The sequence below is a fragment of the Colletotrichum costaricense genome (assembly GCF_030867565.1).
Source record: "Colletotrichum costaricense strain IMI 309622 chromosome Unknown Scaffold_29.1, whole genome shotgun sequence".
NCBI lineage: Eukaryota > Fungi > Ascomycota > Sordariomycetes > Glomerellales > Glomerellaceae > Colletotrichum > Colletotrichum costaricense.
Window position 1 is genome coordinate 203,603 of NW_026848258.1, and position 12,343 is coordinate 215,945.

A 12,343-nucleotide genomic window follows, 5' to 3' on the forward strand; every position below is an offset into this window, starting at 1 on the left:
GTATGATAAAAAGATGAACCATGGTTTCCAGTGTCGCGACCCTGATCCCAAACCCCCCAACCCGATACCGATGAAACCCCTTATCCACCATATACGCCAGCCCAGTTTGATCGCTCAAGAAAAATTACAAAATGCGTAGCCCGTCAAGCCCTCGTCAAGGCCGAGGTTTTGGTATCCTAAAAACGTTCAAGCTTTGAAAAAAATGATGTCGCCCCCTCAGTATACAATAAGCCAGTGAGACTTATGCAAATGTGCGGAATATCCTCTCGGAATCCCACAGGGCATGCAAATCAACCATCATGACAATCAAACAAAAACGCTCGCTCGCTGATTGTCCCGTCGTCCCTTTTTGTTTTCCATCTTCGTTCCTCAAAACTCCTCGCCAACTGGAGACAGACCCATGTCGTTACCGGAAAAGGTCAGGGACATGTAATCCCCGCCAAAGGTCGTCTTCTCAAGAGCCGCACGCACTTCGTCACCAAACGACTCGACCTCAGACTTGGGCGTGTCGACGGGCGTCAGCTGCAGGCCCAGACCAATCACGGCAGTACCGATCGTCATGCTCTTGCTCTTGCTGTGTCCCATCTCGTGGGGTTGGACGGGGCGGGCCGAGTTGTAGTGCCGTGCGGCCAGCTGCATGTCAACCATAGTGTCGGCGAGCAGATCCTCATCGTCGACCAGGGGCTTGATGCGGTAGTTGAGGTTCTCGCAGATGCAGCGTTCCGTTACGTTGATCTGCTCGCACGACCAAGTGTCCTTGCCCCAATTTGACGAGTAGTATGACGTCGAGTCGTGGCAGTCGTCGGTGAATTTGGCGGCGATGACGAGGGCAGACAGGATGATGAGCTCGGGCTGGACCGAGTCGATGTGCAGCTGCTGCTGGCGGCGGCGATCGAGGAGAGGGCTGTGGCCAAGAGTGTGGCGTTTGTTGTAGGAAGAACCGTCGACGAGCAGGGGGCACTGCAAGCGCCAGCTCAGGGCGAACTTGGAGTTGAGAGAGTCGAGGATGCAGACGGCCAAGGCAATGGTCTCGAGCGGGAGGCCGGACCGGCTGAGCATGGCCTGGACCAGAGGCACCGACGGGGTCGTGAGGGAAGCTGACGTGGGAACGAGGTTGACGAGGTGGATGGCGGGGCCTGTAAGCGCGCGGAGGTTAGCATTACATTGCATATAATATATTGCATTTGGAGCATGCCCATCGAACGAACGAGCGTTGGAGCAAGACGGGGTAAAGTCTGTAAGGGTTGCCAAAGCTCTTTCCCCATCCGCCATCACGTAATTCGGGCTGCACGTACCAAGGAACTTTTCTTGCAGGATGTCGCCTTCTTCCAAGGCCGTTTTCGGGCTCTGGTGGGCGGAAGAATTCCTGGATGAAGGTGGCGGGGTGGGAAGGTTGGAGAGGGGTCGGTAGGTGAAGTAGGCGTCCTCGGCTCCGTATTCGTCGTCCGAGTAGTCGGTGTTCTGGACCTGTCTCGCCATGTTGCCCATCTTGTCGTTGTGTCTCGTGCCCACGGCTCTGACTGATGGGCCTGGTGGTAGTTGTTGGTTTTGGAATGTGTGTGTATGCGAAGTGATTCCTGTTTTACAACAGTAACAATAGCGGAACGGGTAGAAAATTATCTGTTGGTGGATCGTGTCGGTCGTGGGTGGTAAACGTCGTAAAAGCCAACTCTTCCTATCCTCGGTCCTGAGCAGTAGGGGGTGCTGCTCATATTCGTATGCAGCTTGTAATCGGGTGTGTGATTAGGGCAGTAGCTCGTACTCGGTCGTAAGGGGATGATGTGATCACGCAACGTCGGGTTGGAGAGGTGAGTAGGAGAGCACAAGGAGAGACGCTTGGATGAGGTGGGAGGTCGGGGCGGTATATGTAGTGAGGTAGGTGGATGATGGACGGGCGTGGTGGGATTGGATTTGGGATTGGGATTGGGATTGCCAGGTCCGAGTACATGCTCCGTACCTAGTAGCAATGGGTGTATCCGTACACCAGAAAGGGGCTTCGAACTTGGACCAGACACAGAGAGAAAGGATCCCAGATGCCGTTGCTGGTAAGTTATGCAGGGTTCATAAAGCGAAGTAAGGCTGAGTCGGGTTTGGGAAACGAGTCGCGAGGAGCGGGAAGATGGACGGGCGGGCTGGGCTAGAGCCTGGGATTCTGGGATTCTGGCACTCTGTACGGGGTACTATCTGGTTGAGAGAGAGTGTGTATTTCGGCGGTGGGCGTTGCACCAAGTGGGTTCCGCAACAAGCACAAGTTGGAGACGAAGAAGAGGAAAGACATGGACAGGACAATTGGGAACCTCTCATCGCCCATCGCTCATGCCATTACAGGCAGGTTGGGGTGGAGGCGTAGGTACTCCGTACTGCGCCAGTAGTGCAGAATGGTCCGTGTTGATGCAATGCTGCGCTCTGTGTCCAAAGCCCCCCAGTGCCTCCCCCCTGTACTCTTCGGACGTACCTCGCATGTACCTTTTCTTTGGCAACTTTGGTTTTCTTTCACTCCTTCACTTTTAGCGCGCTGTCTGAGCGGGATCATCTGGCTTTGGCGTTCTCTCTCTGGTCTATCTTCTCTTGCTGTCTTTTGTTTCTACAGTCTAATCTTCGCACACCCCCTACAAGTCTCGATCCCCGGGAGCATTGCTTTCCGTACGATGGCAAGTATTAGCTAGCAAGTGGTGGTGGACGAAATAGGCGGTGCGGATAACCCGTAGGTGAGAACCGAAGACGACGTGGACGAGGGCCGAGAAGAGGGCACCAAGACAGGGGTGTAACGGCAACTTGGCAAGGGAAAACGAGAAGGAAACCCCGGCAATGGTCCTCTTTTCCCTCTCGGCTCTTTAGCGTATCTGCAAGAACGAGGGCAGGCCCGGCAGGGGGGGGGGGGCAGCAGCAATGTGGGCGAGGATCACTGAATGGAGTCGAGAAAAGAAGAAGAGAAGCGAGAAATTGGGAATGCGGGCACAAAACAAAGTGACAAAATGCGGGCAAAAATGGCCACTCATCACCACACGTACGGGTACTCTATACCTGATGGATGGGTCTGAATAGGTGCCCGTTCTCTTGCATCTAGATGCATGGTTTATCGACTACTATCGTCCGGTCATGGCAAACCAAACATGCGAGCCTTGGGCAGAAAGACTTCACATCATCGCTGAATTCCCATTTGGCATGGATTTGTTGTTGATGTTATCCATAAGAATCAGATGAACAGGGCCCAAACAAATCCCACTCTTACACAGGCACAGGTTGCCTTACCCAGCAGCGGTGATACCCAGACATACCTGATCCATACGCAGTATCCGTAGACGCAGAATTAAAATTCAAAAAATAAGAATCGTTTCAGTCACTCGCCCTCAAATTACATCCCAACCACTCCGGTCGTCTTGTGTTGCCCATCCCACAAGATAATATGTGACGGTGGCTGACGCAACGAACGAGACAGGCATCCCGGCTTCGGGAATCTTGCGTCGATGGCTGGCAATTTTGTTTCCCTTTTGCCCATTGTAGACGAAACGCTCGCGTCAGTCCTGTGCAGTGAGCACCCTGGGCAGCAAAAAAGGCAGGCCCGCCGCCGCATGCCGCCGCAGTCAGTGGTGTTGATGATGGTGCTTGCTGGCTTATTCCCTGGCCTCAGATCATAACACGTCCAGCTATCCTTCCTCTCTTCCAGAATGCTAGTACAGGATGACGTTGGATGGGTGGACGGCAGTTGGCATCCCCTCATCAACCCATCCTGATGATGACAGTGCCAATGCTGCCATCCCGTCTCGGGCCTTGTTCATCCTGCCTCCATCGTCTGAGTCTCAGATCATCCACCGAATCCCTCTCCTGGAGCTTGCAGCTGTCGACATTCAGTCAGAAGCCAAAGGAAGCCTCGATGAGTTGGTGTGGCAGCTCTTCAGTTCCCGTGTCTCGCATCCCCTCACAAAAGTACACCCCCGTGCCTCATTGCCTATCCGAGAAAGGGATCGAATCGGGGAAAAGAAAAAGGGCAAGACAGGCAAGACAGGCTTGCTCAAGGGCCTCTGGGGCTCAAACAAGCGGTCCAGTTCTGTTTGACCATCACCGTGGCACATCCAGGAACGGCGGGCTTTTCGTCACACGGATGGTCGATCAGATGGTGCCATTGTTCATCCATTGCATCCTGACTGGTGGTATTTTCCGATGGACCACATGGATACGAAAAGGCCAAGCAAACCTTGCTGCACTCCTCTACGGAGTCACGGAATACCTAAGGTAGGCAGGCTTCCCAAGGTGATCCCAAGGAGAATCTCTCGCACGAGTTGCCCTTTAGACATTGGTGGTGGTGTGTCGTGCGTGTTGCGCGTTCATGTTGCGAGTGTGTTGTTTTTCGAGAAGGGGGCAGGTTCCTGGATCTCATGGATGGCAACCAGGGACAGCCTGGCCATGTTGTTCTGGCTTGCCCGGTTCACCGTGACGACAACCCTCAGCGAGTGCTAATTTGGGTGTCAAAGGGTGTTCGTCCAGTGGGTTGTAGTGGGGATTGCAGGCCCGAAGGACCCGCTGGAAGCTGGGCTGAGCTGGTGACGGAGCGAGGCTGGGTACGTACACTACTGTTTGGGTCCCCTCACTGAGGGGCTCACAGTCAGTATCAGTGTCTCACTGAGTGAGTGCGAGGATCAACCGAAGCTGCCTTAGCTAAGCACCTTGGATGCAATACCTACCTCAGCGTACCTGCGCTGCCCATGGTGAGGCAAGGTGAGGTGAGGTGAGGTGGTGAAGGGAGGTACATCCAAAGGTACTTGGAGGTGAGAGGTGAGGTGCGTCGCACTTCGGGGACGCCTTTTGTGACCTGTCACTTTGCCAGATGGATCTCTTCTCCTCAGCTTCTCCATTTTCCAACAAGACAACATCTGATGCGACTATCCGTTGTGTGGGTTCGAAACCTCTGCATGGAAAAGGCGGCAACTCTTCACCGCAGGCGGTCAGTCCCAACTCAACCAGAGTCTCTTAAGGCGACAGTCAAGAGTCAAGGGTAAAGGAGAGGCATCCAAACAACGCATCGACTCGTTCATTTGCTTGTCCGATTCCAAGACTCCTTGCAAAGAAACAGTACGGATACGCTCATCAACAACCACGACCTTTCATATCGTGAAGGAACTCCCCGAGGTACCTCCAAAGTACATCTTGTCATCTCCACAAGCCCAAGGTCCAGTCTAACTGATCTCCCGTGGTGGAAGCCACCCGTCTGTCCATTCGCCCAGACTGCTCACGAACTTCTCACGGTCTCACCTCAACCACCTTGCCACGAAGCCGCCAACCTCCATCTTGACGTGGATCGTGACCAACATCACAGCAGTGTCGACGGTCGTGAACCCTCGAAGTCTGCTCCGTGGGTTTGCAGCACGCCGTGTTCGGCACGCTGGGACCCTTGGTCTCAGCGTAGCGTCTACGTATAGTGACGTGCTAATCCAGCCACAGCCACGGCCGCGCCAAATGGCAGATTTTTTCCCTCCTTGAGGAAACATGCTTGGGCCCGATGGAAGACAAGCGACAGTTCAGCATTCCAGTGAGCAACGACTGACAAGGCCGCCTCGCCCGTCTCTTTGTTCTCTTCCAACTTTCCACCCCCACCTGGAGGCCGGCACTCTGGGGTAAAGACTTCGGTCCTTTGGTCCAACGAGGTAGACGCTACGAAGCGCGATTGCAACAGTCGTCGGGTCTTGAACCGCATTGCGCTACCAATACTGAACCTCGACTATTCCCGTTGCGGCTTCTTGTTCCTGTCATTCGGTCGATATCGATACTCTATGCCTCTCCCTCTTTGTTCTCTTATTTGACATCAACAGTCGAGACCTGCTTCCACGATCATGGCCAATCCCCACTGCATCGTGGTCTAGGCAAGCCCGACACGAACGGAAGGGATTGGCAAATGGCGAGTGCTCGATTGTTGCAACAGATCAAGCTCGTTCGAGTACGGCCGGTGCTGCAGCTCTGCATCTGCATCTGCATCGCATCGTGGTCGACTTTGGCCTCGGGCTGCGGATATCTCGATGATCCTTCCAGCCAACCAAACTTAAAAACCTCATCCCACACCTCATGCATCCGTACCTGACTTGGCTGCAACCGGCTTCACGAGAATGCAACCACCATGCAGACACAAACCACACCGTCCCATCCATCTCACGCGCGCAACTGATGGGACGATGGATTACCTACACAAGAGCACCTGAACTTGACATGCATGTGCCCCTACAGCACCACTGAGCAACCAAGACTCTAGGAGAACCACTGACATAGAGCATATCCCGACCACCATCGTTTGGGGCCCCAGCCTTGCCTTGGAAACCTCTGCTAGCGCCAGAGATCAGAGACCAACCGCTGGTAGTTTGCATAACACTCTCCGCGTCACTGCATAAACCCGCTCCCTGTTCGGCCCATCGACAATGCACCATACGTCAGATCATCCCCTATTTCCCACCCCAAGACTCCCAACACCTCGAGCTCGGACGGTCAGACTATGGACGAGCAAACGCACAGCCTTCCTCCAGAGACAGCTTTCCCCACAACATAATTCTGCTGCCTTGCTCCTGCGAGCGCAAGAATTCCTACCGTCAGTGCATTCGTGTCGCCATAGCAGTGGACGTGGCCGTCAGCCACGGCCGTATTGCGGATTGTCGTGTGTCAGAATGGGAAGCTCTGTTCATCCCGAAGCTCCTGCACTGCGAGGCAATTGATTCCCTGCCTCCCCACGTCACTCATCCATCGCTCAGGGTCCAAAATCGCCCATCTGCTTGCCTATGGCTCGGTTGCGTCTACGAGGGCCAAAGCTTTGCGGCACGGAGTACCTTGGAGCTCCGTTCTCTTTGTTTGAAAATATCCGCCACTATGATGCGAATCGGCACATGGAGCTTGGCATTAAGCGACGTTGGCCGCGAACGCTTCGCAGTTCAGAGTCTCGACCAGACGTCTGCTCGTTTCCGGGTGGGTTATCAAGTATCCAGGGTCCAGATCTTCCAAGGGTCGAAAAAAGGCGATGCCGTAGTCGTGCACTCCTACCTCCCATAACTCCGGGTCGATCTTAATCTCGCCGGCGTATGCCGTCTATGGGGTACTAGCAGAATCAGCGGTTCCTGTGAACCTTGCCTCAATTGACCAAGTTTCTCCCATACTTGGCTTTACAACCCACGACTAACATGACGTTTGGATGGGTGGAATTGTAGCGGTTGAGTCTGGATTCGCGGGAGGTGCCCTGAACCGCCGCATATGACCTTGACCCAACCTTCGTGCCTCCATCGCAGCACTCTTACCTGAGCCAGTGGCTTAACACAGGCGTAATGGCTTCGGTCAACAGACGCCCGACAGAAGCTTTGTCGCCGCAAGCGGCGCAAGCGGGATGCCACGCAGCCACGAGGGAGCTCTTAGCGGGTCATTAGGCGCGGCCATATCCATCAGAGCGTCTGACGGACTCGCTGGCAATGCCAAATGGCCTGCCAAACGTCCGTCCCACGGGACGTCGTCCGAGCGCGCAACCAAACCTCAACGAGGTCTGCCAAGTCTTCCTTCGTCCGCTCGTCGTCAAACCCTGGAGCAGCCAGCGAAGAAATCTCTACCCGTGAGGGACGCAACACTTCCGCGGGCACCGCGATGTACGAGATCAGTTGTCTGCACCTACGAAGCTGATCGGCTCGCCAAAGATCCGCATCTAAAGTCTGTCATGCATGCACCCCGATATTCACCTGCAAGTTATGGTTTCCCTCGGCCCCATGCAACGCGTGCTTGTCCCGAAATATTTAGAGCTTTCCCCCGCCTCTTGCCTGCAGTCCCGTTCGTGCGGGCTGTGACTGTGAGAGGTAGTCCAATCACGTCCGCCTCAGTCCACCCCGGCCGGTCGGGCACGAACTGAGGATTCCGGCCCGGGGCCGAGTCACGGGCTCTACGTGTCCCCCGCGTGCGTGCGGCAGCATACTTCAGTTGGCTTTATCATAACGCCCAAGCCGAAAATTTGCAGAACAAGTAGAAAAAATTGGAAACAAGGCCCTGCCTGGGAGGTTGGATAACACACGTTTGTCGTGTGAGCTCCTTGGTAGGCTTCGACAAGCTGCACATGTAGCGAGTGCATTTGCTTACTGCAAGTCTGACCTGACGAGGCTTTTTTTCTTTTCAGCTCCCAAAGCTGACAGCCTGACCTAACAATTGCAATTCCAGCAAATCTCACTCAGGGGATCTCAGACCTGCGCTGCGCCATCCCGTTGCAAAGATGTCAGCCTCACAAATGCGCCCACGAAATTTCGTTTCTGGCCCAACAGGAATGATTCCTGGGTCACCTCTTCCCCTGACTTGGCAGACCTGCCACAAATGGCGACATCGCATCAGCAGTTTCGAGACAAGGTCCCCCTCCTGAGCTCTTCTGGGCCAAATTGCTTTCTTTTTCTTTCCTCTCGCTGTCGGATTTCGTATGCTCGTCTCCGCAACAAGGCTTGCCAAGATGCCAATGCATTTCGTATTCCGGCGGGTGGGAGGGGGAGGCAACCGTCTCCAGGAACGCCGAGCCTTGGGAACATCCCTACAGATGATACCCGCCTTGTCTTGCAACACTCCCTTCGGTCCGGTTCTCCTAAGCAGGGCACGCGGGTAACGGGTTTTTTTGGTTGTTTTATTCCCCACGTTCTTCTCCTCTCCCTGAGAAAATTCGTATGTTTCCACATAAATGTCTTTTTTATACCCGAAAGATCGACAGTCGCAAGGGAATTGTCAATGGAGGGGCGGGTGGGGGATTGATCTTCGGGCTCCCCGCCAAGATTTCCCGTGTTTGGGTGAGCGTTTTTTTTTTCTTTCCTTTTTTTCTTTGGTTCCTGTGTACTCCGGACGGAGTACCTCTCCACATACGCAGGTCGGCCAGTTCCGGGTCGCTGTCTCTACCTGAGTCCCTCGTGCAGGTTTCCACTTGGTGGAGGGGAGGGGAGATGTCAGTGGTCAGACTTGCGAAATTCTGGGGATGGGGGACGTGTTTGTATCTCCATTTGTCGGGGATATGTATGTGCGTGCTTTGTGGGAGTGTGGTACGGAATCAGATCATGTGCATGGAGATTTGACAATAGGGTATCCGTAAAGGTTTGTGTTTGTATACGTGTACGGAAGTGACCACGTGCTCTTCCGGGGATGAACGTATACGTGAAATATGACAAAGTAACATAACCACCATCAGGCAGGTCCTTTACGTGACGGGATATACTTCTCCTGGAGGGTGGTTTGCTCGTTTTCTGAGTGCATGAATTGCTATCTTGGGCCAACGCGATGGAACTGTGCCCGTGGGATGAAGTGGGAAGTGGGGGGCTGATGCTGTGATGGTGTTCACAAGAGGTTGACCGCGGCACACGTGCTACGCAAACAGTGAGTGATCTCATAGAGAGGAGATAATACGTGTAGCTTTCAATATCGTTCTTTACGACATGTGATGTCGTGTACAAGCTGAGCGCTAGGCAATTACGAAGATGAGTTGGATGATACTGTGTCGGCGGCAGAATAGGACTTCCCAACGAATACTGTTTGTGCTTGCCTGGGTGCTGATATCTTACCGGCGGTACTGAAAAGAATGAAGTCTCGTAAGCAACAGGTCAGGGTCGATATGAGCAACTTGGACTTTGGCATTGCTGTATGATTTACGTCCTCTCGTCCTTGGGATATGTTCCAACCTGGGACATGGACCTCGTAAGCAGGCTGGATGTTTACGGTGTCCCATTCTCGTGCGGTATTGGTCAGTGAGCAATCGCTTGTTGAAATGAAGAGTCATCATATACCCTTTGCGTCTGGAATAGCTTATCTATTGTTGATTGTAGAGCCGGCGTTGACGGAGTGAGCGGGCAGTACCCTTGTTGAGCGTCGGTACAGCGAAGTACAGCGACTGCGAGATACTTGTCGGCGAGAGGGGGTGTTTGGTATTAACAAAAAATCCTGTGATGCAGCTATGGTTGGGCTAACGAACAATGTTGGCCTGCTTTGAGTTAGTCCTGATGGTGTAGTACGAGCAACGGATGGGGGGGCTGCCAAATTCTATTTCTCGTGGGATTCTGTATCAGGCTTGAATCGGGGGTATCGGACTCGCTAAGCCCCTTGAATGATCTTGACTTGATCTCTTATTGGGTCCGCGCCATTGAATGCTGTATGCGTTTATTATTGCGACTGAGACGGTTAGACAGAACATTCGATGCTAGATATGAGTGAAGGGACTCATTTGGGGGGTGGGTGCAGTCAGTCAACGACAAAGAATACCATAAAGGAAGGGAAGCAAGAGGTACTGTTTGGTCCGAGGTTCGGGGCAGATCTGTGCCTGTGATGGGAGAGCTAGTAATGAAGGGTGGGAGGGGGGGGGGGGCATGAAACGTACCGTCCATATGGAATATAAAATGTAGGACTAGGCAGAGGTCTTTCATGGCTTTATTGATCGCCGGTCTCGATGATTGAGAAAACAGATGAGAGACACCAGAGATTCTAGGCTGGAAATGTAAAAGCACCTGCTGGATCTTTGCGAGGATTCTGGTATACCTAGTGTGTATCAGAAGCCCACTCGTGAGCACTCGCGAGCACTCTTGCGCTTGACGCCTGTCAACTTTTCTTGAATATCAAAGTACTGCATGTACTGGCGACTGTGATGAGGCCTGTCAGTAGCTCGAATGCCGAATACAAACCCGAGTCTTACCTGCACCCCGTCTGAGTATCTCTTTCTGGAAATGTTGACTTTAGACTCGAGTCGAGAGGCCTAAAGGGGGGTTGATCAGAGAAGCTTCATCAAACTTTTGTATGCGTTTGTCACTCGGCCCGTAGCCTCACTTGAGAGTGGTACACAGAGAAATGTTCTGGATGAAGATTCGTAATTTTTCACGGTACCTATATCCATACATGCCATCTTGTCATCTTGATTCTAGTACCTGTATCGACTAGTCCCCCTTCAGTTTGTAGAATCAAGGAAAGTTCATGCGCCAGTCATTAAGAGAGAAGAGAAAAGCAGGTTGAAACACCGTGTCCCAAATGTGGCAATCCGTAGCCCAGTTCATAAATGCATTGCATCGCCTATTCCTGGAGGACAGACGTAGAGTGCTTATTTTGCAACGACGACGACTGCGAAAGAAGAACCCCTGGTTAGCACTCAAGATTTCAATAGTCCATATGCGAAGTCAAAAACGTACCAGAAGACTGCTGAACGACCTGGTTAATCTGCCCAACCAACCCTTGGTCAATAAACTGTCCCAAGTTCACCTGCCCGACCCCGCCGATGAGCCCCAAGTTGAGGCCACCTAGATTCAGCTGCGCCAGGTTGACGTTGCCAAACACGCCCTGCTGCTGGATCGCCAGCACGGTGGACAGCTGCTGCAGCTGCAGCAGGGCGTTGAGGTCAAAGTTTTGGGCGGCGAACAGGTTCTGGAAGGCGGCGAGGTTGAGGTTGTTGACCTGGCCCAGCTGGCCGAGCCCCTGGAGGTTGAGGTTGTTGAGGGCGAGGAGGTAGTTTAGGTCGAGGTTGCGGAAGCCTTGGAGGTTGTTGAGGTTTGCGAGGTCGATGTTGTTCTTGTTGTTGTTATTGTTGTTGCCGTTGCCCTGGCGGGGTTCCAGGGTGTCGGCGACGGGTGCCGCGGCGGCGAAGGCGGTAAGGGTGGAGAGGATGATGGTTGAGAAGCGCATTTTGGCTGATTGGTGGATTGGGGGGGTTTGATTAAAAATGTATTATGTTTGAAGAGAGCACAGCTCTTGATTGTTCCTGTAAAGAGTGGTTTTGGTTTTGTTTGTAAACGACCTGAAAGGAGTGAAGAGAACAAAGAGCACAGCTGGTTGTTGGTTAGTATGGTATTCTGTTCATCTGGCCTTGAGATGAGACCCACCTCTGAAGAGAATGAATGAAGGGAATGAGTGAGATCGGACTGGATGAAGAGACTTGAATGCGTGTGGATGGAGAAGAAGGAAAAATATGTGATGTTCGCGGCGGGACGGGTGGCTTATATGTCGACGAGAGCAGAAGCCAAGATACTCGGAGCCAAGAGTGCTGTACGTCGACGTCTGAACTCTTCAGCAAGGCATGAGGCGTTTGGGCCATTGCCAAGTGCGAATTAAGGTACGCTTTGCGCTCGGAAGAGTCGTGAACGAGTGATCCGATGCGTATCAGAGTCTCGATATCGCTGGTACGGAATAATGTTGGATCAAACGGGTTGACAGGGGGGAGGGGGGCCCAACATTGAGACTAGGGGTCGTGAGGGGACGCGTAGAGCATGGAAGAGAGGACGTTTCTTCGGATGACGGAAGCGATGCCACCCTTGGCACGATCTAGCGACTTATGCTAGGATGATTGCGAGCTGAATGAAAGCGAGTTGAAGACTACAGTAGGAAAGTAATATCA

At 53.2% G+C, this 12,343-nt stretch overlaps 8 protein-coding genes across 8 annotated transcripts; 4 read left to right on the plus strand and 4 right to left on the minus strand.

Annotated features, from left to right (window-relative positions):
* Positions 1-369: 369 nt before the first annotated feature.
* CCOS01_16333 (uncharacterized protein) lies at positions 370-1,488 on the minus strand (the record flags this gene model as incomplete). The annotated part of the gene is made up of 2 exons (XM_060464469.1): positions 370-1,136; positions 1,296-1,488. The coding sequence occupies 2 exons, from the start codon at positions 1,486-1,488 to the stop codon at positions 370-372; spliced, it is 960 nt and encodes a 319-aa protein (XP_060304965.1).
* A 908-nt stretch (positions 1,489-2,396) lies between these two features.
* CCOS01_16334 (uncharacterized protein) lies at positions 2,397-2,666 on the plus strand (the record flags this gene model as incomplete). The annotated part of the gene is made up of 1 exon (XM_060464470.1): positions 2,397-2,666. The coding sequence occupies one exon, from the start codon at positions 2,397-2,399 to the stop codon at positions 2,664-2,666; it is 270 nt and encodes an 89-aa protein (XP_060304966.1).
* Positions 2,667-3,681: 1,015 nt separating this feature from the next.
* CCOS01_16335 (uncharacterized protein) lies at positions 3,682-4,056 on the plus strand (the record flags this gene model as incomplete). The annotated part of the gene is made up of 1 exon (XM_060464471.1): positions 3,682-4,056. One exon carries the CDS (start codon positions 3,682-3,684, stop codon positions 4,054-4,056), a length of 375 nt encoding a protein of 124 aa, XP_060304967.1.
* Positions 4,057-5,890: 1,834 nt separating this feature from the next.
* CCOS01_16336 (uncharacterized protein) lies at positions 5,891-6,073 on the plus strand (the record flags this gene model as incomplete). Its single annotated transcript, XM_060464472.1, has 1 exon — positions 5,891-6,073. The coding sequence occupies one exon, from the start codon at positions 5,891-5,893 to the stop codon at positions 6,071-6,073; it is 183 nt and encodes a 60-aa protein (XP_060304968.1).
* Positions 6,074-6,846: 773 nt separating this feature from the next.
* On the plus strand, positions 6,847-7,864 carry CCOS01_16337 (uncharacterized protein; the record flags this gene model as incomplete). The annotated part of the gene is made up of 2 exons (XM_060464473.1): positions 6,847-6,998; positions 7,291-7,864. The coding sequence occupies 2 exons, from the start codon at positions 6,847-6,849 to the stop codon at positions 7,862-7,864; spliced, it is 726 nt and encodes a 241-aa protein (XP_060304969.1).
* On the minus strand, positions 6,877-7,410 carry CCOS01_16338 (uncharacterized protein; the record flags this gene model as incomplete). Its single annotated transcript, XM_060464474.1, has 2 exons — positions 6,877-7,062; positions 7,315-7,410. 2 exons carry the CDS (start codon positions 7,408-7,410, stop codon positions 6,877-6,879), a joined length of 282 nt encoding a protein of 93 aa, XP_060304970.1.
* A 466-nt stretch (positions 7,865-8,330) lies between the features above and the next one.
* CCOS01_16339 (uncharacterized protein) lies at positions 8,331-8,522 on the minus strand (the record flags this gene model as incomplete). Its single annotated transcript, XM_060464475.1, has 1 exon — positions 8,331-8,522. The coding sequence occupies one exon, from the start codon at positions 8,520-8,522 to the stop codon at positions 8,331-8,333; it is 192 nt and encodes a 63-aa protein (XP_060304971.1).
* A 2,590-nt stretch (positions 8,523-11,112) lies between these two features.
* Positions 11,113-11,634, minus strand: CCOS01_16340 (uncharacterized protein; the record flags this gene model as incomplete). Its single annotated transcript, XM_060464476.1, has 1 exon — positions 11,113-11,634. The coding sequence occupies one exon, from the start codon at positions 11,632-11,634 to the stop codon at positions 11,113-11,115; it is 522 nt and encodes a 173-aa protein (XP_060304972.1).
* Positions 11,635-12,343: the final 709 nt, after the last annotated feature.